The 26,823-nt window shown below is 43.0% G+C and overlaps 1 protein-coding gene across 4 annotated transcripts in view; it reads left to right on the top strand.

Moving 5' to 3' along the window:
• Positions 1-26,823, top strand: part of LOC122552587 (collagen alpha-1(XII) chain-like) — a 264,538-nt gene that overhangs the window by 138,205 nt on the left and 99,510 nt on the right. For all 4 annotated transcript variants that reach the window (XM_043695315.1, XM_043695311.1, XM_043695313.1 and 1 more), the window contains 9 exons: positions 2,802-2,918; positions 8,259-8,411; positions 10,540-10,614; positions 13,237-13,376; positions 14,177-14,300; positions 21,058-21,201; positions 22,521-22,685; positions 24,042-24,080; positions 25,162-25,300. In XM_043695315.1, coding sequence (XP_043551250.1) covers positions 2,802-2,918; positions 8,259-8,411; positions 10,540-10,614; positions 13,237-13,376; positions 14,177-14,300; positions 21,058-21,201; positions 22,521-22,685; positions 24,042-24,080; positions 25,162-25,300 — 1,096 coding nt within the window. The remainder of the gene's footprint in view (positions 1-2,801; positions 2,919-8,258; positions 8,412-10,539; positions 10,615-13,236; positions 13,377-14,176; positions 14,301-21,057; positions 21,202-22,520; positions 22,686-24,041; positions 24,081-25,161; positions 25,301-26,823) is intronic.

Below are 26,823 nucleotides of genomic sequence, written 5' to 3'. Positions count from 1 at the left end.
CAATCCAAATTCCCTCCCCCAACCTTAGTCTTAACACTCCCTACTAGGCGAAAGTGAGTACCGCAGATGCTGGAGATTAGAGTCGAGAGTGTGGTGCTGAAAAAGCACAGCAGGTCAGGCAGCACCAGAGGAGCAAGAGAATCGACGTTCCAGGCAAAAGCCCTTCATCAGGAATGAGGCTGGGAACCTTGGGGGTGGAGAGATAAATTCTGGGGTAAGGTGGGGGAACGGGAAATGAAGAAATCCACATTGTTGCCATGGGGTTAGAGGGTCCCGAGGTGGAAGATGAGGCGTTCTTCCTCCAGGCCACGGGTGGTGAGGGAGTGGCGATAGAGGAGGCCCAGGAACTGCATGTCCTCGGCAGAGTGGGAGGGGGAGTTAAAGTGGTCGGCCACGGGGCAGAAGGGTTGATTGGTGCGGGTATCTGAAGCGCTCTGCGAGTAGGTGTCCTGTCATAGAGTCATAGACTCATAAGAGGTACAGCATGGAAACAGACCCTTCCGTCTAACCCGTCCATGCCAACCAGATATCCCAACCCAATCTAGTCCCACCTGCCAGCACCCAGCCCATATCCCTCCAAACCCTTCCTATTCATATACCCATCCAAATGCCTCTTAAATGTTGCAATTGTACCAGCCTCCACCACTTCCTCTGGCAGCTCATTCCCTACATGTACCACCCTCTGCGTGAAAAAGTTGCCCCTTAGGTCTCTTTTATATCTTTCCCCTCTCATCCTAAACCTATGTCCTCTCGTTCTGTACTCCCCGGCCCCTGGGAAAAGACTTTTCCTATTTACCCTATCCATGCCCCTCATAATTTTGTAAACCTCTATAAGGTCATCCCTTAGCCTCCGGTGCTCCAGGGAAAACAGCCCCAGCCTGTTCAGGCTCTCCCTATTGCTCAAATCCTCCAACCCTGGCAACATCCTTGTAAATCTTTTCTGAACCCTTTTTTGTTTCACAACATCTTTCCGATAAGAAGGAGACCAGAATTGCACACAATATTCCAACAGTGGCCTAACCAATGTCCTGTACAGATGCAACATGACCTCCCGACCCCTGTATTCAATACTCTGACCAATAAAGGAAAACATACCAAATGCCTTCTTCACTATCCTATCTACCTGTGACTCCACTTTCGAGGAGCTATGAACCTGCTCTCCAAGGTCTCTTTGTTCAGCATCACTCCCTCGGACCTTATCTCTCCCCAATGTAGAGGAGACCGCATTGGGAGCAACGGATACAATCCGCTCCACACTCCCCTCCAACCTATCACCTTTGCCCCCACCTCCATCCACCTATTGCGCTCTCAGCTACCTTCACCCCAGTCCCACTCCCCTCCCATTTATCTCTCCATACCCGAGGCTCCCAGCCCCATTCCTGATGAAGGACTTTTGCTTGAAACGTCGACTTTCCTGCTCCTTGCATGCTGCCTGACCTGCTGTGCTTTCCAGAACCACACTTTTAACAGTCCCTACTGTCCTTCCATATTTTTCAGCTTGAATCTCTCTTAGATAGTCTGTAGCTTCCCTCTGCATCTCGGAGTGGGCTCCATAGGGACCATTGAGGAACTCATTGCTTATGACCCACAAGCCCTAACCGCCCCATTCTCCTCTCTCATAATGAGCAGTTTTAGGCCTCATATCTAAGAATGGATCTGCTGGAGGGGTCCAGAGGAGATTTACAAGAATGATCCCGGTGATGAAGGGTGTGTCAAATGAGAAGTGGCTGAGGACTCTGGATCTGTACTCGATGGGGTTTAGAAGGAGTGGGGAAGATCTGATTGAAACTGACAGAATACTGAGAAGCCTGGATAGGGTGGATGTGGAGAAAATGTTTCCACAAACAGGAGAGACTAGGACCTGAGGGCACAGCCTCAGAGTGAAGGTACACCTCTTTAAAACTGAGATGAGGAAGAATTTCTTCAGCCAGAAGGTGGTGACTCTATTGCTGTAGAGACAAAGTGATTGAGTGTATTTAAGACAAAGATAGATGGGGGTCTTGATTTTTAAAGAGATCAAGGGTTGCAGGAAGAAGGCAGGAGAATGGGGTTGAGAAACATATCAGCCATGATTGAATAATAAAGCAGAATCAATGGGCAGAATGGCCTAATTCTGGTCCTATATCATATGTTCTTATGGAGTTACTGAATGAGCCATCTTGTTGGGGGGGGGGGGGGGGATGGGGAGGATAATCCTTCCAATCTTCTCCATTTCCAATCAACTTCACATCCAACTCATCACTTGCCATGTTGACCCAAAGAATTCTAGCCACATTTCCCAACAGAAAGTCTTGTGAACAAAGCCCTTACCACCTCTCAGCTGAGGGCTGATAACCCCTTCCTCCTGAATGAATCCTTATCTGTTACGCTGTCGATTTAAATACTATCTCTGCCATGTCCACCAGGGTCGTAGTGTAGCATGTGTCATTGTTACCCACCTTGCTTGTTCCCCACCATTTCTCTGGCACTTTCTGCTTCTCCATGGCTGGGTGTGAGGAGGTAGGGTGGAGTGGAGAAGGGGAAGAGAGGTGGTGGTTTCCTCCCCTCATGTTTGGATCTCATACAGATTAATTGATAAATTTTAAGTTTTGTAATCTGTGTGGCAACTCCGTTATCACGGGTATTGGTGAAAAAGAAGCAGATGGACCTGGGGGACTTGTTGCATTCTGCAATCCCTCGGCTTCCAATATCCAGCGACCTGTGACACAAGATATCAGCTGAGCAGTGATGTGCACGGTGATTACTCATGTTGCTCATGAGACTGGATGTAATGTTCTTTGGTTTTTCTTTTTCTCTCCTAGTGTACCTGAATGTGACGGGAATAAACACGTACAACATTGGCTGGGATACCTTCTGCATGCAGTGGAATTCTCATAGGGCAGCAACCTCCTACAGAATAAAACTACAACCAGTGAATGGTAATCAGAAATTCTAGAAGGATTTTTGTTGTTAACAACCTGCTTGTTTTTACATCTTAGATTAGACTAGTTAGGTGGGTGTTTTTGACTGGCACAGACGTGATGGGCCCAAGGATCATTTTCTGAGCTGTAGGTCTGTATGATTCTATCATTTTGATATTTATCCAATGTACAGCAGCCTATATCCTACCAAGTTCCACTTACTCAGCTTCCCTGTGCTTGTGACCTCTATTGGTTGTTGATCCAGTATCTTTGGAATTTAAGATTCTTGAGCTTGTTTTCAAATACCTCTGTGTCCTCTCCCGTTTCCTTTAATTAATTTGTGGGACTTGAGTGTCGCTGGCTGGGCCAGCATTGATAGCCCATCCCAATTTGCCCTTGAGAAGGTGGTGGTGAGCTGCCTTCTTGAATCGCTGCAGTCCACTTGCTGTGGGTTGACCCACAATGTTGTCTTAGCCAGATCCTAAATCCTTTCAAGTTCTCAGTGTTCTTGATTGGTCTATTCTCACACTTCCTTTCACCCACAATCCATCACTCAATAAACTTCCATCTCAATGCTGTCAGTCACCCAGTAGACTGATATGCTCTGGGAGTGACTCAGTGTTGTGACTGGAGAGGACTAACAAAAGAATTCCAAGACATGGATAAAAGGATAGGAAATTGGATGGTGCAGTGGGTTAGGTGGTGACACTGGCATTTAATTTTCAGCAGCTGTGGTTTGAATTCACTCCAGATTAAGTCTCCGTTATCCAGTCAACTGTTGCATCTGGTTTGAAAACCAGAATAGGGGCGTCGATTTTGTCAGCATAAATCTGGCCTGAATTAAGATTGAGTTAGCAATGCTACTTGAAGGCAGGATGGCACTGGTGTGAAATGGAAAGCCTTTCATATTTTCGAGCTGAACCATGTTGTTAGGACAGTGTAACGGGAGTTTTTCCAATGCATCTCAAAGTGATGTGTTTAATAGTGAACTTGCACATATTCAGTGACATCCATGAGCTCAGTATATCCTGAGCTCAGCCACTCAAGTACTGGGCAGTGCAGTCCATCACTCAATTTCTGCACAGCAAGCTCCCATTAATAGAAAATGATAAGTCCTTCTGCTTTAGCTGTTTGGTAACTGGTCAATATTAGCCTGAACACTGGGAAAATCTCCCCTGCTCTTCTTGAATAGCCTCAAGGGATCTTTTGTGTCTAATTCAGGGAGCAGATGAGGCTTGACATTTCATCTGAATGATAGCATCTTCAATTGTGCGGCACTCCATTAGTACTGCTCAGGGGAGTGTATGTGCCTGAGTGTAGATGCACAAGTTTAACCAATAGGGGATGCAATGGCCTAGTGTCTTTATCATTAGACTGTTAATTCAGAGATCCAGGCAGTATTCTGGGGAGTTGGTTTCAAATCCTGCCAAAGCAGATGGTTAAGTTTAATTTTTTTAAAAATCTGGAATTAAGAATGATGACCACAATTCCAATTGTTGGGAAAAACTCACCTGGTTTAGGGAAGGAAACTGCCATCCTTAACTGATCTGGCCTACGTGTGACTCCAGACCCACAACAATGTGGTTGACTCTTAACTGCCCTCTGGGTAATTAGGGATGGGCAATAAATGCTGCCCTAGCCAGAGATACCCTCATCCCATGAATGAATGAAGAAAAGGGTCTTCCTGACCAATAATAAAGCAAGTTCCACACCTGAAGTTCCTCGCTGAAGTTGGGGCAGCCAGGAAATGAGGAGGAGTGTCTGACCCTTGGAATACTGTCTGCAGACATGCCTTCACCTGGTACTCTGAATTGGATGGTCATGTTGTGGAGCCCCACATAATCTCCCAATCTCGACTGACACTCCAGTGTGGCACTCACTGAATGGTGCGCTGTTGAGCATCATCTTTCCACTCTCCATGACTGTTCTGATGAACCTTAGAAATTTGCACAATTCTGGAGAAGATCAGGGGAGGTAGTATGTGCTGATATCCACACCAATATTCCTGGCTGAAGCAACACCATCAGTAACAGATGGTTATATGTTTTCTGTAAAACAAACACAGTTCAGCATCCTCCACAAACATAATGATTGCGCCTACATCATTAGCTGATAAACACTGAGATAATTTGTTGATACGATAAGAGGCCATATTGATGAAATTGTTCCCATCATGTTTTAGAACTCTCCAGAAACACATTGTAGTAAAGGACAACTCATACATAAACCTGCAAATTTTTATTATGCTGAAGTGATTTTGGAATGTTTTCAGCTACACCTTGTTTCCATATGGATTCAGTTCACAACAAAGCCTGTAAGATGTTAAAAAACAGGAAACCGAAGTGTGCACTGGAGACTACAATTCATTAGCCTCCATTAGCATAGCCTTTGAAGGTTTGCCAACTAATTCTCGAACAAATATGAAACAAAAGACGTTTAATAGTATCAGAAAGGGATCCTGAAGCCCAATTGAGTTGAATCCACATATGCATATAAACTCCAACATGTGTACACACACGCAATGATGCAGATGGGAGGCGATGGCCTCACAGTATTATCACTGGTCTGTTAATCTAGAGATCCAGATGATGTTCTGGGGACTGGGATCTAATCCTGCTATGGCAGGTAGTGGAATTTAAATTCAGTTGAAAAAAACTCTGGAGTTATGAGTCTAATGCTGACCATGAATCTATTGTTGATTGTCAGGAAAAACCCATATGGTCACTAATGTCTTGTAGGGAAGGTAACAGCTATCCTTCCCTGGTCTGGCCTACATGTGACTCCAGATCCACAGCCATGGGGCTGACTCTTAACTGCCTTGTGGGCAATTAGGGAGGGCAATAAATACTGGTCTCGCTCGAGATGCCGTTATCCTGTGAATGAATAAAAAGCAAGAAAAATGCAAGTGCAAACATACATGCTTGCAGATATATGGGTTAGTTGCAGGAGTAGGAGTTTGACATTGCTCCACTGTTTAGTAAGGTCGTGGGCCCGATCTGGTTGATGAATTCCACATTCCCGATAACTTTTCACCCCCTTGCTTAGCAAAAGTCTATCCATCTCCACCTTAAAAATATTCAAGGACTCTGTGTCCACCACCAATTTAGGAAGAGCCTTCCAAAGGCTCAGGACCCAGAATGAGAAACATTTCTGCCCAACTCTGTCTTAACTGGACATTCTCTTGTTTTTAATCACTGACCTCTGAGTTGTATATTCTTCCACAAGTGGAAATATCCTTTCCATGTCCACTCAGGCAAAGCTTGATCGAGGTCCTATGCGATTCAGTTGAGTCACCTCTTAATTTTCTAAACTCCAGTGGACAGAAACCTAGACTTTCCAACTTTTCTTCATAAAAAAGATATGCAAGTTTGGTGGATTGGCCTTGGTAAAATTGTCCATTGGGTCCAGGGATGTGGAGGCTAGGTGGGTTAGCCATGGGAAATGTGGGATAACAGAGATAAAGTGGGGTCTGGTTCTGGGTGGGATGCTTTTCGGAAGGTCGGTGTTGATCCGATGGGCTGAATGGCCTCTTTCTGCACTGTGGGGATTACCTGATTCTAAGACAACCACTACACACAAATACACACAGTACACCTACACGCATTCACGCACACGCACAAACATGCTTCTTTATACAAACAGATTTTAAACAATATCCAAGGGAAATATACCTGCCCCCGTCAGAGAGCTAAATGTATCTGTGAGCTGAGCAGCATTTCCTGTTTTCATTGTACTGCCATTCTGCCACATGATTTGGAGATCAATGGAAAGCAGAAATGCCTGTCAGCTAAAAAAAAAAAGTCTTACTTGGTTTTTTGACATGTCGTCAGGTTGAAAATAGGGAGGGATTCTAAGTTGCTGCTGTGCATAGTTGGAAAGGTTTTTACAGATTCTGCTTCTAGCCCTGTTATAAACTCACAGGAGTGAATGGAGAGCTGAATGGAGCTGATGAATGGTAACACCAATGGAATGCCATTCCAGTACTTTGGAAATTTTAGGAAGCAAAGAAAAGGCTGAAAACTCAACAAGCCTCATCCTGATTACTTGCCTCCAGCAAACTTCTTCCCAATTTCTGAATTAAAGTCTGACAGCACAATCGTGGAGGGGTTTGAGATTATTTTGTGGGTTCCTTCAGATTCCCCAGGAATAATGTGATCTTATCCAACCCTGCCATCACCATCTGCAACCCACCTCACTGCTAAGCCAGGTCTGTCAAAACTTGCTCATGTTGAAAGAACTTTCTGTCTTAAAATATCAGGCAGGATGGCCAAGAGGACAGACAACTGCTTTAAATGTGGATTGTCTGTCAAGACTTATGCACAAAATGCCACCTACTCCATTCTCTGCACAGACACTGGCTTATCTTCATAATGTATCCATGATCTTTTTATTCAGATTTCCTGGCATCTGCGGTTTTATTTTGGTTTATCTTACATGGTACATTCAGAAAGTCTGCATCCTACACACCCCAGTCTAATTATTGTTAAGTTCCATAGTCGTTAAATCATGAGGCTCGCTCAAGAGCAAACTCCCCCACCACAGCTCTCTGGTTTTAATCATACTTACTTGCTCTATCCCCATTCACTTTAATGCTGAGCATTCACCTTATATTGTATTTGCATGAATAAGCCTTGTGTTGGTGATTCCAAAAGATTGCCGGAGAATTTCCTCCAGCATTTTAGGGTCCCTAACATTGGTATTACATTACATAGAGCTCTCTTTGAAAACTGATATGTCAGTCGAGGGCCTTCTTAAATGAATGATGATATCCAAAGGGAAATGAAATAAATATTCCTGCTTCACAGATACTCCTGGACATTTCAATCCAAGGAAGTGAACAGTTGAAAGACAATATCAAATAATTGACTGGCAGCGTCTAAGGATAGGTCAACAAACAACTCAGCATAGATTCCCACACAGGATGCTGCGCAGTGGACCAATTTGAAAAGTTCACATTTGTTACATGAATATTAATGACCAAAATACTACAATATCAAAAAGAAGTAACAGCTATGTCTTTATAAAGATTATCATTAAGTTTAAACTCTAGATGCTCACGTTGTATTTTATGTCTCCAGCATAAGTTATTGTGATTTAGAATTCATACAAAATGCGCTGCAGGAATTATGTTAGCCTGCTCACACTGAATACTCATTCATAAAACAAACGCAGAGAATGCTGGAGAAACTCAGCAGGTCTGGCAACATCTGTGGAGTGAGGAACAGAATGTATGTTTTGAGTCCGATATGACTGTTTTTCAGAACAGTTTGAGTCATACTGGACTCATTGAAACGTTGACAGTATCCATTGTATTTCATTTTCAATGGGCACTCATTCATGCCTCTCTTTGTTTTGAAGCTTATGCCGGTGGTCATCAAGAGGTAACCATCAGTGGTGCTGAAACCAGCCATTGTTTCACTGGGCTTTCCCCAGATTCCCTTTATGAGGCCGTCATTTACACTCAGCTGCCAAACCTCGAGGGACCTGGAGTCCACGTGCAGGAGAGGACTTGTAAGTATTGAGGTGCAAACTATCATTGACAAGAGGGCAAGGGAGGAACAATAAACTTTCAACTTGCAAGTGAGAGTTGGGACACTATCTCTATTGATACAATCAGTAACACAAGGTACTTGGGGAGCCATCACAGAGGGTAAAGTGCGAGAGAGAGAGCTATAACTGTATCAGTAGAGAAATACAGTCAGTAACCCCAGGCACTGGGGGGAAAGGGTTACTGAGTGACTGTGCAATTTAGCTGGATTAACATCAATAATGATACAATCAGTAACATGGTGCTGGGGGGAGAATGGTTACTGAGTGACTGCAATTTAGCTGGATTAACATCAATAGAGATACAGTCAGTAACACGGTGCTGGGGGGAGAACGGTTACTGAGTGACTGCAATTTAGCTGGATTAACATCAATAGAGATACAGTCAGTAACATAGTGCTGGGGGGAGAGGGGTTACTGAGTGACTGTGCAATTTAACTGAATTAACTTTAATAGTGATAGGGTCAGTAATACAGGGTCTTGGGGGGAGAGGGGTCACTGAGTGACTGTACAATTTAGCTGGATTAACTTCAACAGTGATACAGTCAGTAACACCAGACGCTGGGGGAGAGGGGTTACTGAGTGAGAGTGTGAGGGAGCTGGATCCTCATCAGTGGAAAAACAGTCAGTAACGCAGGGCACTGAAGGGAGAGGGGTTACTGAGTGACAGTGTGAGGGAGATGGATCCACATCAGTAGAGATACAGTCAATTATGCAGGGTGCTGGGTGGGGAGAGGTGTTATTACGTGACAGTGTGAGGGAGCTGGATCCACAATCGTAGGGACATAGGTGGAACATTCAAATGCACCTTGCATGAGAAATTGTTAGGTGAATAGACAATGCTTTCGTGGTACTTGAGAGCCAATCTGTGTTCTTTAACTCACCTCGAGCTCATCCTGTCTCCAGGTTTAATTGGTGATTGCAACAGTTTGTTATACTGAACTGTACAGGGTAAGAAGGGCCCCCCAGAAATGAGAGATACCACCTCTGTTAGAGGACATGACATTAAAATAAGAGTCAGGGTGAGATTAGGAAGATCTTCCTCATGAAAAGGGAGGTGGAAATCCAGAACGATCTTTCCGAAAATGCTGTAGAGTTGGGAATCAATTCAACATGGCAAAGCAAGATGTTTGATGGGCACGGGTATTAAGGGTTGAGAGTGTGGTGTTGGACAAGCACAGCAGGTCAGGGAGCATCCAAGGAGCAGGAGAATCAATGTTTTGGGCATAAGCTCTTCATCAGGAGTAGATGGAGTTTTTATACAGACCAGCCATGATCCAACTGAATGATGGAACATGCTTCTGTATTAGAGTAAAGATAGTGTAGTGGAAATGCCGCTGGGCTAGTAGTCCAGGATTCTAGTTAATGTTCTGGAGATGTAAGTTCAAATCCCCCCATCATGTCATATGGTGAACGTTGAATCTGGAGTTAAAAAAACAGCACACCTGATGCCAACTACATAACTGCTGTTTGCCTTAAAAACTGACCTAATGCCTAATGGGAAAGGAAAGCTGTGTCCATACCTAATCTGGGTCTGACTCCAGACTCACAGCAAAGTGGTTGAAACTTAACTGTCCAACTGATAATTAGGGATGGATAGTAAGTATTGACCCGTCCTGTGAATGAATGAAAAGAAATGGACTCCAATGGGAGTGGGTGGGATAGAGCCTGGCTACTGTTTAATCCCCACTGAAAACACATGTGGAGGAGTACATAGTTATCCTGTGACCGCCCATTTGATCATTTACGCAAGACTCAGTTTCCAATCTCTCAGAGAATAAAATGGACCCTTCATTGCCTTTGACTGTGGTCATGTACTCCAGTTCAAGCCATTCTCGCCTGGGCAGGGGAAGAGGGAATGGCGGAGGGTGAGGAGAGCGGGGAAGTGGGTGAGAATGTTGCCAAAGGGCTACGGTTTTGAGTTTGAATTTGAGCATTGCTATTAAGCTCACAAACTGAATTGCTGAACCTGATCTACAATACGATGGTCAAAAAGTGAATGCCTTTTTTCAGGAACTGGGGTTTTTGATTTTGTGATCATTGAAGAAATATTTCATTGAGATCTGAACTGCATGCTTAATTTCCTTTGCAGTGCTTCGCCCGACAGAGGTTCCAACAGAACCCCCATCTCCTCCTCCTCCACCGACCATCCCTCCAGCCCGGGAAGGTGAGCTCTTTACCTTAACTGTGTTGCCATTTCTGATGATCTTACTCGGAGCATTGCGATGAAAGGAAATGGTCCAAAATTTGGAAGCCTCTCTGGAAACTTTTAGGTTTTGGATTTCAGTCAGAATGAAACCTGGAATTCTGCACAAAAAGCAGAGAGCTTTGGAATTATGCAACACGTCTGACTGCGCCTGAGGGAGATTTTTCAGGGGCCTGTAGGATTACTGCTCTGATTCGATGTATTTCTAGATTTTATATTTATGTCACATCAATGATCTGGATATTAAATCATGACAGAACCTCTTGCATCAGCTGCCGCATCAATTAATCAAATATTTTGCATGAACATTTTTGTAACGAACAAGAAAGCAGAAGAAAAGTGAATGGTTTTTAAAATGTCCTCTGGTTTTTGTTCTGGCTTGTAGGAATGCTCTGAGGAAAAACCTTTAAATTCCAGAGAATCCAACACAGTCCTGAAGGGCTTATAATTCTTTGGCCAGTCACCTTTCAGTGACACAGCACCAGAATGCTATAATCCCCTTTGTCCCTGTAATGAAATGGACCTGTCAGTGTATTCCTAGTTATTACACTTTGCACTTCAATTTTCCTACATGTAGATTGAATTGAATTGAATTGAATTTATTATCATGTGTACCGAGGCACAGTGAAATGCTAGATTAGAGGCGATAGTGTTGGGGTGGGGTGGGTTATTGTGGCAATTGATTCCATCTGTGGTTAAAAAAGTTGCATTTATTCTATACCTGGTGGATATCTGGTGGAATTGATTGTTTGCAATTAGAAGAAACTTAGGAGATGTCACTCATTACACAACAAGAATGAACTTTGCGTTAGAGGCAAAGTCCCCTCCTGGGCTAAAGAATGGGGTTTTGCTCCACTTTAGCTGGAGATGAGATCTGGGGAAGCACATTCCCCTGGTGGCAATTGATGACCCTGCAATCCCTGTTGATTGCAATGGCCTATGTCCATAGATTACTAGATTACTTTTTTACAGTGTGGAAACAGGCCCTTCGGCCCAACAAGTCCACACCGACCCGCCGAAGCGTAACCCACCCATACCCCGACATTTACCCCTTACCTAACACTACGGGGAATTTAGCATGGCCAATTCACCTGACCTGCACATCTTTGGACTGTGGGAGGAAACCGGAGCACCCGGAGGAAACCCACGCAGACACGGGGAGAACGTGCAAACTCCACACAGTCAGTCGCCTGAGGCGGGAATTGAACCCGGGTCTCTGGCGCTGCGAGGCAGCAGTGCTAACCACTGTGCCACCGTGCCACCCATCTTCCAAGAGTCGCTGATACACTCAGAGGGTAGCCATTGCTGGCTCAGCACCAAAAGGAGGGGTGAGCATTGATGGATGCATGCCCCAAAGACAGGCATGTAGTGTCTAGGGACAATGGGGCCAGGCACCCAGAGAGAAGATGACCACATGCCAAAGGCAGGGGTCACTTTGTCATGGGAATCAGCTGTGGCATTAGGAATGCCCTCTATGGATCATGAAGCAGTCCTGCAGCCCCCCAAAACCTAACCCTAGTGGAACCCACTGGGAGACTGATGGGTCTTTCATATACAATCTCCCGTGTGGTGAGTGGTCCCTCCTACTGCCTACAGTGGCTGGAAGAGATGTTAATCAGTTACTTAAATGGCTTGATTTGGCTTCAGGTAGGTGATAGAACTGCCAGCTCTCCAGCCATTGGCAGGAAGTGATGGAGCATGGCCACTCCTCCCCCAGTACTTTAACACCTCATTTTGCCAGCCTTCCCATCTCCCTGTCCATCATCATGGGGACACTGGTGAACGTCTGAGGAAACAAGCCATCCTCAGCAAGGGAGGAATGAGGTCACTGGAATCAAAGAAACCTGTAAAACTAGGCAGGATTAAATATTTTGAATCAAACTTTTCAACTGTGGTAACGTATACCTCTGGAAGAGCTGGTACGTGAAACCAAACCTCACTACCACTGCACCACAAGAGGTCCATCAATGTTTCCTGTGATTCACACCGTTCCCTGAATGACTGAAATCCATTCTCATCCTATTCTGCACAAACTCACCAAGAATTGTGCCATTGTAGATATTTTCTAGTCAACTTATTCAGGGACATCATTGCATACCTCTGGAGCAGATGGGTCTTGTACCCAGGACTCCTGGACTACCACTTTACCACAACTGGTCACAATTAGGGAGAACTAAAGGAAGGCTGATAATTGAAATCACTGGGAATGTTTTAGCATTGACAGATGGAAATAGACCATTTTGCCAAACTGGTTCATTCCAAGACCCTCCATCTAAATGTCTTTATCTAACTCTATCAATGTACCCTTCTTTCTCCCTCATGGTCTTGTTTCCCTCATCTCCATTATTTGTCACATCTTCACTGTTCAATGTGTCTTGGCCCCAGATAAAACATTGACCTGTTATTTGTCTTTCGTTCAACAGTTCATTGACCGAAGGATTACATTTCTATTGTTATTGCACTTAACTTGTTGTACATCTTTTCAACGTTTGAAGAGAAATCTTTCAGTTTGTGAAATCAACACGTAATGTGAAGGAAAACAAAACCTTGTGACGATCTTTATCCTTTCCTTTCCATGGCCAGTGTGCCTGGGTGCAAAGGCCGACCTGGTGTTCCTGATTGATGGTTCTTGGAGTATTGGTGATGAAAACTTCCACAAAATATTGCAGTTCTGTTTCGACACTATCGGAGCTCTTGATAACATCAGCCCACAGGGAATGCAGGTGGGTATGGTGCTTCATGCTATCCTCAACATGTAGAAGTGGTTCAGCTTTTTTTTAACCTCTTTAATTTGGCACGGTTGGCTCCAGCATCAACTTGGAGATATACGACTGTGGGCACAAGCCTCCAGTGCATGACATGATCAGTACTGGGGAAGTGGTGCACCTTTTGGAATTGCTGACATATTAAACTAAAGATTTCTGTCTGTCTGTCTAAAAGCCACTACACACCAATCTATATTTACACATTGTTTCAGTGTAGCGAAAGGCAGAGAAACAATTTCTTTCACTCTGGCCACTGGCATAAATCCCCAACCTCCACATCTCTTCATTGCATCAGTGATGATAGCATCTTCAGCCACTCTGCTCCCAAGAATTGCCTCCTTAAACCTTCCTTCCTTATCAAGCTTCTGCAAACATAGCCCTTTCTGGTCCCATCGGGTGTCCTACCTATATAAATACAAGTCTGTTGGGCTAAATGTACATCACAAATAATCTTGTCTTAGCAGTCACTGCATTACATTACAACCCTTTGTATGTAGAAAGCTCTGGGATATAATCAGAAATGTGTAAAAGTATTGCTTTCAGGTACAAGTTCTTCACCACATTCCTGACATTCAAATCTTCTTCCTTCCTTCCTTCCTTTTTCTCCCTTTGCATTCTATGTTTTTGTTTATTTTTCTGTGTTTTAAGTTGGGGCCAGAGAGTGGCAACACTACACAACACTTTCCACTCTATTTTGTAACAAGATACCTGTGCTAATAAATAAATCCAATCAAACTTTGCTTTCTTTGTTTGTTCAGGTTTCTCTGGTTCAGTTCAGTGATGATGCAAAAGCTGAATTTAAATTGGACACTTACAGAGATAAGGGAATGGTCCTTGCTGCTCTTCAACTCATCCAGTACAAAGGTGGAAACACAAAAACAGGTACAGTAAACGGTCCCCTATTGAAAGGAAGGATGTAAATGCATTGGAAGCAGTACAGAGGTTTACCAGATTTATATGTGGAATGTGCTGGTTATCTCATGAGGAAAAACCGGACAGTCTAGGCTTGAATCCATTAGAATTTAGAAGATTGGCTTCATTGAAATGTATAAGATCCTGAGGGATAGATGTGGAGAGGATGTTTCCTCTTGTGAGAACATCTAGAGTTATGGGGTCACAGTTTAAAACAAACAGGTCACCCATTTAAGAAGAGGAGAAATGTTTTCCCACAGAGGTTCATGAGTTTTTAAAGAATTTAAGGCGCCACAGTCTCATTAGACGATGAGGCTGTTCTTTCATTAGAGAGACACAAACTGGTGGTGGTTTAACCTGAGGGTCACCTCATGGTAACCTTTGCTGGTGTGGGAATAGACCCACTGCTGTTAGTGTCACTCTAAATTACAAACTGGCCCATACAATCAACTGAGCTGAGCAACACCCTCTGGCATTGCAGTAGTGAATACTTCCAATTGGCCATAAATCCCTTTGACATATTCAGTTGTTGTGAAAAATGTGATGTAAACACAATTTTTTTTTTTTACTTTCATTGGTTGGGAAGTGCTTTGGCTCATCCTGAAACTAAAGTGCTTTGAAAAGCCACATCATTTATCTGTGCGTGTAGCTGTTTTGAAGTAGAAAGTTTAGTGTTACGTCCCACTGAGTCAACGAGAACAAATCCTCATTGTATCTGGTCCTCCTAAACACCATCCAGTGACTCCTGCAAGAAGGTACAATATTCTAACGTGTGTACAATAACCCTCATGAATCTTGATTACTGGATTGCTGTCTTCAGTTACGCACATAATCATTTTTGAGTTTGTGAACTTCTTTGAACTAAAAGCTTTTTGAAGCAATTTTACTTTCAGTTCTAATTTGGAGTTATTATTGCCTGATTTGCTCCCCCACTAGGCTAATTTAGCAGAATATGTCCACGTTTCATGTCTAGTGTTAAAGCTCATGATGTTACACATTAAATAATCAGCAGACACAATTATTTATTGTCTGCATGGTAACGGCATTATCAGTAACTGCCAATACAAGGTTTGGCAAGTATCCCCATCATTTTTCTGTTCTCTACCATAGTGACCTCATCCTGTATACTTAACAACACCAGCTCAAGCTCCAATCTTCCCCACTCCCCACTAAATACCTTCTCCAAACTTATCCCTTCTAACAATATTTTGGCTTTGGTTTGGTTTACTCTTAACTAACTTCTGAATTTGCCCAAGCAAACCCCTCAGTTCATGGGCAACTAGAGATGAACAGTAAATGCTTTCCCAGCCAGTGATGGCCTCATGCCATTCATGACAAAATAATCCAGGTGCTTTGGCAAATGCCCTTGGAAGACCAGTTCGAATCTCATGACAGCTGATGGAATTTAAATTCCACCAATTCAATCTGGAATGTGTGAAATCAGTAATGGTGACCTTGGGGCTGCCTTCAATTGTTGTACAAGCCCATCTGGTACTTTGCTGTTGTTTAGGGAAGCTGTTTTTACATATGATTCCAGATCCACTACAATGTGGTTGACTTGTAACAGCCCTCTGCAGTGGACTGGCAAACTGGGCACTGAGGATGGGCAACAAATGGTCTTGCCAGTGATGCCCACACCCCATGAAAGACTGATTTAACTGGAGAGAAAAACAGAAATGTTGGAGAACTTTGGGAAACAGGTCCAAAGTTATCTGCTCCTCTCTAAACATCCTACATACATAAAAACACAGAAAATATAAGCAGGAAGAGCATTCCACCCTCACAGGCTGCCCTGCCATTCATTAGGATTGTGCCTGACCATGCAACCTCACTAGTTGGCCCTCCTTTTCCCAATATCCATTGATCCATTTGGCCCCAAATGCCATATGCAACTCCTTCTTGAAATAATGCAATGTTTTGGGCTCAATTGCTTTCTCTGGGAAAGAATGCCACAGGCTCACCACTCTGGGTGAAGACATTTCTCCTCATCTCAGTCCTTGAAAGATTTACCCTGCATCTATAGATGGTGACCTCTGCATTTTGGACTCCCCAGTCATGGGAACGTCCTTGCTGCATCTTCCATGTCTCGCTCTCTTAGAAGTTTTTGGGTTTCTATGAGATTCCGCTCATTCTTCTGTGAATTCGCCTGATGTTGTGTCATCCCAAAATCTATGGATTAATAATAATGAATGGAATAATAATAATACTAACCACACCCACTGTCTCCATGGATGGAAATTAAATTACTGAAATACTTTCATTTTCTATTAATCCTCTAAACACTCAGAAAACCCAAATGGAAAGGAACATTGTTTATTGCTGAACACCAAAATAGAGCCACTACTCATGGCATAGATCATGGCTAGTCCCAGCCCTGGCTCCTTATTTTTATTTATATCCAGAAGTGTTTTTACACACAACTAAATGGCTTTTCTCCCATCACCAAATCACCTGTTTCTTCTATTAACCAGCACTACTAAATCGCCAGTGTTTTCATCTGGGGTCTGTTTTACGTTTTTTTGTTATTTGACCTATTTTTCTAATCAACCTGTTCAGAGATATTACTGTACACATCTGGAGTAGGTGGGACATGAACCCGGGTCTGCTGATGCAAGACAGGTACTGCAAGAGAGCCCTCGAGGTCTGCTTTACAAAGGGTTCAGGTGATGAGTACAACTAGGGAGGCCATTGCCTGTTACCAAGGAAACTCATACTCAGTGAGCTTTCCAGGAAGATTATTTAGTGGTTCCCTATGGGCCTTGTAAGGGTTATCACAAGTTCAGAGCTTGCCCCACTAACCTCCCCCTCCTGGTGAAAGAAGCTTCAAGATAAATTTTATAGAATCAGAAAGCAATTGTATAAATATGAAGAAGACAATTTTTCATGGCTGTGGTAATTTTTCATGGCAATACAGTCAAATGGATTGAACAATCATTTGCCATAGAGCTGTCATAAACATGATGGATGGACCAGTGACTTATGAAAGCTGAGAGTAATTTATTGCCTTTGTATCTTATGCCTAGGATCCTAGGCATACTAATGCTAGGATCCCATTTCTTTTTAATAGCCGTCCTCGATTCTCCTATCATCTTTCACACTCTTCGAATGTATGCCCCTCCTGGGTCTTTCATTTCCCACATCCCTATGAGATTTGTGCCATTGATCTTGTGTCACACTCAAAATAAAGTTAATCAGCTGCACGTTACCACAAGGACAAGTTCCCTTTGTTTCCCTTTGCAAATAACATAAGCTTTCCAATCTTGACGAACTCCCTCCATATAGGTCAACCACTGGGCTCTCATGAGATCTGAGTGATATTTGTCAGTGCATTAGCTCACATATTCTGCCCTTGGCTGGGGTGAGTCACCCACATGTTATGTCTGGACATTTGTGTTACAGACTGGAAAACTGGGAGCCCTAAGGTTCACCTCCCGACAGGATTTGTGATTAGTTTCCATAGGAAGTACATGCAGAATTTCCATCCTAGGATCTTCAGGCTCGTTAAGGGGATAGTAGTATTTTGTTGGCTTTTAATAAAGAAAGAAAGCATTTGTTGAGATTAGTGTACCAGGGGACTTTTCTATGCAATTACTTTGGGCAAATATTGAAAATGATGATGAAATTCTTTAAACTCTCTTCGTCTCCAAAAAATTATAAGATTTGTCAAATTTTATACAGTTGACGGTAGCAATCCTTTGAAATAAACAACTTGGTGTAGACAAATCCAATTTTTTTCCCTGCCTTCACATCCAGTATGTGACCCAGCATTCAGTACCAAGGAAAAAATCTATTGGTCTTCACCGCCATCTGATGTTTTTGTAACAGACCTCTGTTATATTAAGGCAGTTAGGAGGTGACCCGATAACAGTAGACTAAGAGACAATGTTTCCACTCATTGCAGGAGATGGAGTGTTGGGGGTAAAATGGCTACACTATAAAACTAGGATCCTAAATTGAAGACAGTCACTGATAAATATAATGAAAAATTCAAAAGAAACATCTTAACCCAAAGATTGGTGAAAACATAGGAGAAAGATAAGGATGAAACATTCAAACACCCTTCAGCCAGATGTGCCCAGTGAATAATCCAGACCAGCCTCCTCCATGGGTCCCAAACATTATGCATGCTGCCTTCAGCCAATTGCACATGAAATCAAGAACCTACCTGACAATGTCTAAAATTACTTAGGTATGTCCTGTACACAAAAAGCAGGACAAATCTAACCCAGACAATTACTGCCCCATTAATCTACTCTCAATCACCAGTAAAGTGATGGAAGGTGTCGGCAACAATGCTTTTGGCTTTGCAATAACCTCTCAGTTTGGGTTCTGCCAGGGCCACTCAGCTCCTGACCTCATTACAGTGTTGGTTCAAACATGGACAAGAGAGCTGAATTCCAGAGGGGAGGTGAGAGTGACAGCCCTTGACTGTTGCATTTGACAGTTTACGGCAGCAAAGAACCCGAGCAAAACTGGACTCAAAGGGAGTAGGGGGAAAACTGTCCACTGGTTAGAGCTATACCAAGCATAAAGGAAGATGGCTGTGGTTGTTGGAAGTCAGTCATCTCAGCTCCACGACATCTCTGCAGGAGTTGCTCAGTGTTGTGTCCTTGATCCAGCCACCTTCATTGCTTCGTCAATGGCTTTTCCACTATCATATCTAACTATTAGCCCTTGATGTTTTATCGCATTACCATTATCAAATTCCCCACTAACTATCAATATTCTGGGGATCACAATTGATCAGGAACTGAACTGGATTCTCCAGTTAAATACAATGGCTACAAGAGTAAGTTCTCATAAAGTAATCCCTCATACCTGTTAACAGCATAGTGAGCTTTCTCTGGACTGCCTCCAATGCCAGTTTATCTTTCCTTAGATAAGACCCCAAAAAGCTTCACGGTATTCCAACTACAGCATGTATAATGCCTTGCATACATTTAGAAAAACATCTCTACTTTTCTTCTGAATGCCACCCAGGACAAAGCAGCCTGCTTGATTGGCACCACAGCCATAAAAATCCACTCCCTCCACCGCTGACACTCAGTAACAGCAGTGTGTGCTATCTACAAAATGCACTGCAGAAATTCACCAAGTCTTCTGAGAGAGCATCTTCTAAACCCATGACCACTTCCATCTAGAAGAACAAGGGCAGCAGATACATGGGAACACCATCCTCTAAAGGTCCAAGATACTCACCATCCTGACTTAGAAAAATATTGCTGTTGCTCAATCTTGCATTCCTGCCTTTTCCCTATAACCCTTGATTCCCTTATTTCACGTTTATTTCATGGACATACTTCATGACCCACCCTCAATAGCCTTATGTGGTAAAGAATTCCTTCACTGTTGCCAGGTCAAGATCTTGAAATTCCCTCCCTAATGGTATTGTGGGTCCAGCTACAGCAGATCGACTGCTGAGGTTCAAGAAGGCAACTTAGCACCAAGGATGAGCAATAAATGCTGAGTCGGCCAGTAACACCCACATCCACATGAATGTACTAAAATAAACAGAGGGAATAATTATGGTCAATAACATATCAGCATTAGGCAAGTTAAACACATGCAGGAGAAGAGGAGAGGGTGAGGGGAGACTTGTACAGAGCATAAAGGTAATATAGAATATTAAGGCAATATGATCTGTTTTGGACTAATTTGCATTGATTAATATTCCATTCATTTAAATATATACAAAGTAATATCCTACGCAGATGTTAAGCTTTTGTCTCCTAATTCTTAATAACATGATTTTTTATGTTGACATGAATAGGGTAAGCTTTTCAGATGACAGTTATAAAGTATGACACAGCAATGATTTATACAAAACAAACCACTCCATTATTAATAGGATACATGTGGTAAATGAGTGAGTAACAGCAGCAAGATGCAACTCATCACCTCAAAGTCATTGCTTAATTCCCATGCCGGTCTGAATTTCACCCCTGGTGTTGCTCTCTCAGCAAAAAGACAGGCAATTATAAATTTGATGAAACACTTGTTGTTAATCGTGATTAATGATATCCCTTGAGAGGGCTGTGGGAACCTTTTTGACAACTCACTCAGATTACATTAAGTCTGATTATTAAAATACTTGGGCTGGAAGTTGCACTTAAAAATAAACTAGATCATCTGTTAGGGATTGACTAAGGGACTCTACCCTGCCCGATCTCCAAACCAAATAGTGTCATGGGCACACTTATGGCCACCTGAGTGGGCAAATGGTGATTCAATTTATGTTTCAATGTAGCCAGCTCCTCTGGAGGTGCAGCACTTCCTCAGCTGGGTGTGTCAGCCTGGACTTTTGCATCCACATCACTAAAGTAAGGGTTGAAGCCCATGACTTTCTGACTCCAAGGCAAAAATATTAACAATTGACACTGGAGAAAAATCCCTCCACTGGCAAATACTATGGTTCTTAGCATGAGTTTGCCTCAGTCTCAATCTTGCAACTTGAAGTGAAGGAAAGAAATCTCAGCGTTAAATCTCTTCCTGTTTGCTTTCATAATTAAGAGCAGAATGTACTTTGCCTGTAACCTACTAGCTTTCCTGGGCAATGGGATCTGACTCAGCAATGTCTGAACTTGGTTTTGCTTGAAGCTAAATGGTGTTAAGTACAGAATGATTTCTGGTTGTTAACAGTCCAGTCTGTCACATTCGCAAATGCAAAAAATGAGGCAGAAAGATAATGTACAGCTGATTTAAATCGATCTTCACTTTTCTGTTCCAGGGCGAGCTCTCAAGTTTCTACGCGACCATGTCTTTGTTTCTCAAAATGGCATGAGAAGGACTGTACCGAAAGTTCTCGTTGTTGTCACTGATGGACGTTCACAGGATGAGGTTAAGAAACCTGCACTTTTATTACAAGAAGCTGGTAAGTGTCCTGAAAGATGGCTGTACCAGTCATTGATCTTATCTGAGCACTAAGACACAGCATTGGTTATTCTATTGTGTCATTAGTCCAGTCCTCAGTCTTTTGCTTAATCTGAATCATTCAGTTTAATTGGGAGGTACTTTCTGTTGTACGATGAATCCTCACTGTAGCTCCTCATGTTGTATGAGCTAGAGGATGGATTTACAGCCACCAAGCTCTTTTTTTGCAAGGGATGGATCTACTGGAGCTGTTTGGTCCATTGTGGTCCAGGAAATTCACCTGGTCATCCCACATAAAGAAGATATAGGTATTGCATGACAGCAATTATGCACAAGAAACATTAATATGATAGATATTGTGACAGAGACTATAAGAAGATGTTAGTTCTCACTTTTTCAAAGTCTTAACCCATTCTCCTACCAAATTCACTTGGTATCATCATAGTCGGTGATCCTTAAATCACTCCACAGAATTAACCGTTACACACTTATACAGCACTTGCCTTTTCTTCCATATCATAGTCAAAAAGTGTGGTGCTGGAAAAAGCACAGCAGATAAGGCAGCATCTGAGGAACAGGAGAGTCGATGTTTCGAGCATAAGCTCTTCATCCCTGATGAAGGGCTATTGCCTGAAACATCGAATCTCCTGCTCCTCGGACGCTGCCTGACCTGCTGTGCTTTTTCCAGCACCACACTCTTCGACTTTGATGCTCCAGCATCTGCAATCCTCACTTTCTACTTGTTTCCATATCACAGTGTCCATTTAATTGTTCTGAAGTGAATGTTTCCAGAAGTGATGCAGTAAATCATTTAGCTTCTGCACCTAAAGCGTTATTTTAAAACTGAGAGTTCCATGCAGTGAGGATATAAAAAGAACCAAAACATTTTTTACTGAATGATTAGTAACCTGAGGGTCACCACACCTCAGGCAAGGGGAGAGATTCAGAAGGTGGAACCGTCATGGTAACGTCAGCTGGTCTAGGAATTGAACCCACTTTGTTGACTTTACTCTGCATTGCACACTAGCCATCCAGCCAACTGAGCTAAGCAACTCCAAAATAAAGTAAAATGGCCATTGATCCAAATATCAGTGGAGAGACACATCTGGTGGTGGTTTGATTAGAAAAGTGACAAAGGTTGCTCTCTGCCACTACTCTTATTGAGTAACTTGTAACTCCCAGGAAATAAGATGGAGGACTTGATGAATCAATGTTCTTTTTGTTTACCGCCTAGCAGTTTTGGCATTCTTAATGACAGTCCAACCACAGTTCCTGGCAATCTCTGAAACTGAAGAATTGTTGATTTTTCCTTCCTTGCAGGTTACAGTGTGTTTGTTGTGGGGGTGGCTGATATTGATGTCACAGAGCTGAAGAACATTGGCAGCAAACCCAGCGAAAGGCACCTGTTCATCGTGGACGACTTTGATGCTTTTGCAAAGATTCAGGATGAGCTTATCACCTTCCTTTGTGAAACGGCTACTTCTAGTGAGTATTTCCATCCATTACAATGATTGCCTTCCTCTCCCTCTCACTGTCAATGTAACAGCTATGGTATTCATTAGCATTCCATGGAAACTAGATAGAAGCATACATAGGAATTCCTAGAATAACTGCATTACAATGGTCCACCAATTAATATAGGCAATTGACAGATGTAACAAAGGGCTGTTAGCACCAGTGGGACCATTCCTGCAGTTGGATTAATGCCAGAATGAGAATCATCAATGGCAAACAGTGGAAAGGAACACAATGTTTGCTGTTAGCCAGCTCAGTTGTGTAAGCAGCATGTCATTGCCTATAAGCCTAATGCGAAATGCATTTCTTGCTTTGTTTCAGTCAGGCCTCCTGGCTTGATAACTGGATTCATCTGTGACTAGAGAGAAAGTCTTAAGACAATTTTGCATTGACTCTGTAATTGGAAAGAAGGCTTCAAGACATTTCTTGTACTGTTTCTGGAAGCTTTTTTTAAGTATCTGTTCTTCAATGAAAAATGACAGTGCTTTCTTGTTGCTGTAATCATAGACTTGCAGCTAGTTGTGCTTTAGAATGAAAAGATTATTGGTAACCACCAGCATTCTCATCATTTTTGATGGTTGTTTCTTGGTAGTTTGTAATAGCCAACATTTTTGGTTACTTTCATTTTACCGCCTTGTCCTTAAGTGGCCATTATTGACTGTTGGCAAATGGTTTGGCGATGGGTGATGTCTTAGCTGAAGCCAATTTGATGTGCCCTTGGAGTTGCAATCAGAACAGCATTGAATACCACACACACACACACCCCATTATTTCTGTTGAGACCCCTCTCCATTTAAGGGATTAGGAGGGGGGAAGCTCAATAACACTTCTCACCATGGATCCTCAATCACTCCGAGAAATTCCAGAAAAGTGGTTCATTGTCAGACAGTGCTATAGTGGTTTAATGGTTAGCACTGCTGTTTCATAGCACAATGGTTTAATTCTCTGTGTGCACATTCTCCCCCTTGTGTCTGTGTGGGTTTTCTTTGAGTGCTCTGGTTTCCTCCCACCATCCAAAGATGTGCAGGTTAGGTGGAAATGCAGGGTTACAGGGATAGGCCAGGAGGTTGGGATGTTCCTAAGGGGGTTGGTGTGGACTTGATGACCTGTTGCCACACTGTAGGGGTTCTATGTATGTACCATCAAAGTTGTTACTAATGACTGAAAGAGAATCCTTGCAGAAAATCAATCCCATCATTTCAAGGTTCCCCTTGTCTTCATGTGCTGAATACACGGCAGTGTTTATCTGGTGATGTGTTGGTATGGTTAGTCCATGTATTCTTTTGAAAGAATGTATGTTAATATTTCTTTTCTCTCATGTTACAGCTTGTCCACTGATTTATCTCAATGGATTCACTACTCCAGGTAGGGGACACATTGCGGTCACAACTGTTCCCTTTCTGAATCTGTCATTATCTCACTCCAAAGAATTTGGTTGAAGTTAGGAGTAATGTACTAGTACTGCAATGGAATGTTCATTGTGATTTATAGTATTTGGATAAATTGTTGGTTTATAGTTTAAAAATTATGACCTAACATTACAAGCTGTTTTTTACACTGCACATGCACAATAAATTAGCTCTTTCCATCATCTCTCTGCTCTTCTTTCTAAACTCTCTCTCCTTACTTGTGTTTGTCTTTTCCTCTCGCATCTTTTAACTGTTTCACCCCTCACCTCTCTTAACATCTCGCCAATCTCTTCCCTTTCCACTGCTCTGCTCCATCACTCATTTCCCGCCTCAGGCGACTGACTGTGTGGAGTTTGCACGTTCTCCCCGTGTCTGCGTGGGTTTCCTCCGGGTGCCCCGGTTTCCTCCCACAGTCCAAAGATGTGCAGGTCAGGTGAATTGGCCATGTTAAATTGCCCATAGTGTTAGGTAAGGGGTAAATGTAGGGGTATGGGTGGGTTGCGCTTCGGCGGGTCGGTGTGGACTTGTTGGGCCGAAGGGCCTGTTTCCATGCTGTAATGTAATCTAATCTAATCTAATCTCTCCATTTCTGAACACTCTGTCTCCTCTTTACCTTTCTCTGTCTCTCTCTTAATTCTCTCTTTATTCAATTTCCACCTCTTTCATGATCTAGTTTCTGTCATCTCTTTGTTACTTTCTTTTTTGGCCTCTTCACTGATGTCTTAGGAAGTATTCATTCATAAAGTTACTTGCGATTACTTTAGATATAAAATGGGAAGTCATGGGGCCATCCAAGGAGGAGATGGCGAGGGCCTGGTTGAGTTTCAACAGAATTCTGTTAAATTTATAAAGAGCAGCAGAAGCAATTACAAGGAAAGGCTGAGATGTCAGTCCCTATCCGGGAGTAACTAATCAGAATCTTGTTGAATCATCAGGTCATCGAGTTATTCGTAGAATGTGAATTGAGTGGTTCTTTTACACCATCCAAATACAATGACAGTGACTAACAGGTTTCCGTATGTTTCCCTGTTCTGAAGGTTACAGAATGCTGGAGTCATTTAATCTGACGGAGAAGGATGCTGCATCAGTCCCAGGTGTTTCTACGGGACCAGGGTCTTTCAATGGCTACACAGCTTATAGCCTTCATAAGGATGCACACCTCCTTCAACCTACCATGTAAGTCCAGGTGCCACCACTCACCAGGTCTTGTTCTCTCACAGCTGAAATCAACAGGTAGCATTCTTGTCTCAGACAGAAAGCTGTGAATTCAAACTCCATGTCAGACCCTTCAGCATATCATCTCAATTTAGTGCAGTAACAAGGGAGTGCAACACTGCTAGAGCCATTTCTCAGGTGAGACTTTAAACTGAGAACCTCTCGTGCTAAGTTAGTTAGACATTGCTGACAAAAGACATGAAGTTGCAGATTTTTGTGTTGTGCTGATCACATGAACAAGAAAACCAACTTTCAAAAGAAAGTAACAGGTTCTACAACATGAGAAGCAAGAGATTAAAAACGTGTTGCTGGAAAAGCGCAGCAGGTCAGGCAGCATCAAAGGAACAGGAGAATCGATGTTTCGGGCATAAGCCTTCTTCTCCTGTTCCTTTGATGCTGCCTGACCTTCTGCGCTTTTCCAGCAACACATTTTTAAGCTCTGATCTCCAGCATCTGCAGTCCTCACTTTCTCCAACATGAGAAGCAAGGCTGATTTGTCAGACTACCAGACAAATATTTATAAACAATTTTGTTCCAGCAATGTGAGTCCCCAACTAAACGTTGGAGAGCTGGTGAGAACTCCATGTCACTTCTGAAGGGTGACAGCTCTCTAGTCTCAGTGGCGCCACAGGGAGCAGTGGCTGCTGCTAGTAATGCACCGTGGCCCAATCCCAGGATTGATCGATTCATTGATTTATTTATTGTGTGTACCGAAGTACAATGAAAAGCTTTGTTTACGAGCAGTACGGGTAGATCATAGTAAGCGAGGATGTACAGAATAAAAGGAGGCACACAGATAACTTTGCAAAGGGTGTACATGAGAGATCAATGTTTGCAAGACCAGCATTATTTGAGGTTAGAGGGTCCATTCAACAGTCTAATAATAACGAGGAAAAAGCTGTCCCTAAACCTTCTGGTACGTGTATGCCAGCTTCCGTTTCACAGGTGCGAGAGGATGGGGAGGGGGGAGTCATAGAGGTGCAGGTAGCCAGAGAGGGGGGTACAATGCAGCAATGCCAGACGTTTGCACAGGGATAGCTGCCAGCAGTGTCCACTTGCATCTTCCCGATGCTGGTTTTCGTCATTAGGCAGATTGTGCCTATCAGCCAGGCATGCAGGATTCCCACATCAGGCTCTTTCCAGTCCCAATTTAGTTTGGGACAGTTTTCCCAATGTTGGGAATCCGATGGACATACTCACAACTGACTGTCTTGACACCCCGCCCCTTCTTGTCATCATACCAGCTCTGATTGTCTCCACTAAATCTAGCCTTGTAGTTCCCTTCAAAACAACAGGTCACAGCACTTCGACAGAACATTTCTACAACTTAAGGTAATAAGAACCAGAGCTTTCACAAGATGACAATTTACATGATCTGGAAAACATCACCTGAAAGGACAGTGGAAGCAGATTTAATAGTTTAGATTAGATTTGATTAGATTACTTACAGTGTGGAAACAGGCCCTTCGGCCCAACAAGTCCAC

This window comes from Chiloscyllium plagiosum, chromosome 9 (genome assembly GCF_004010195.1).
Source record: "Chiloscyllium plagiosum isolate BGI_BamShark_2017 chromosome 9, ASM401019v2, whole genome shotgun sequence".
Classification (NCBI taxonomy): domain Eukaryota; kingdom Metazoa; phylum Chordata; class Chondrichthyes; order Orectolobiformes; family Hemiscylliidae; genus Chiloscyllium; species Chiloscyllium plagiosum.
Note: the sequence above shows the minus strand (reverse complement) of the source record. Positions and strands in the feature narration are given on the sequence as shown.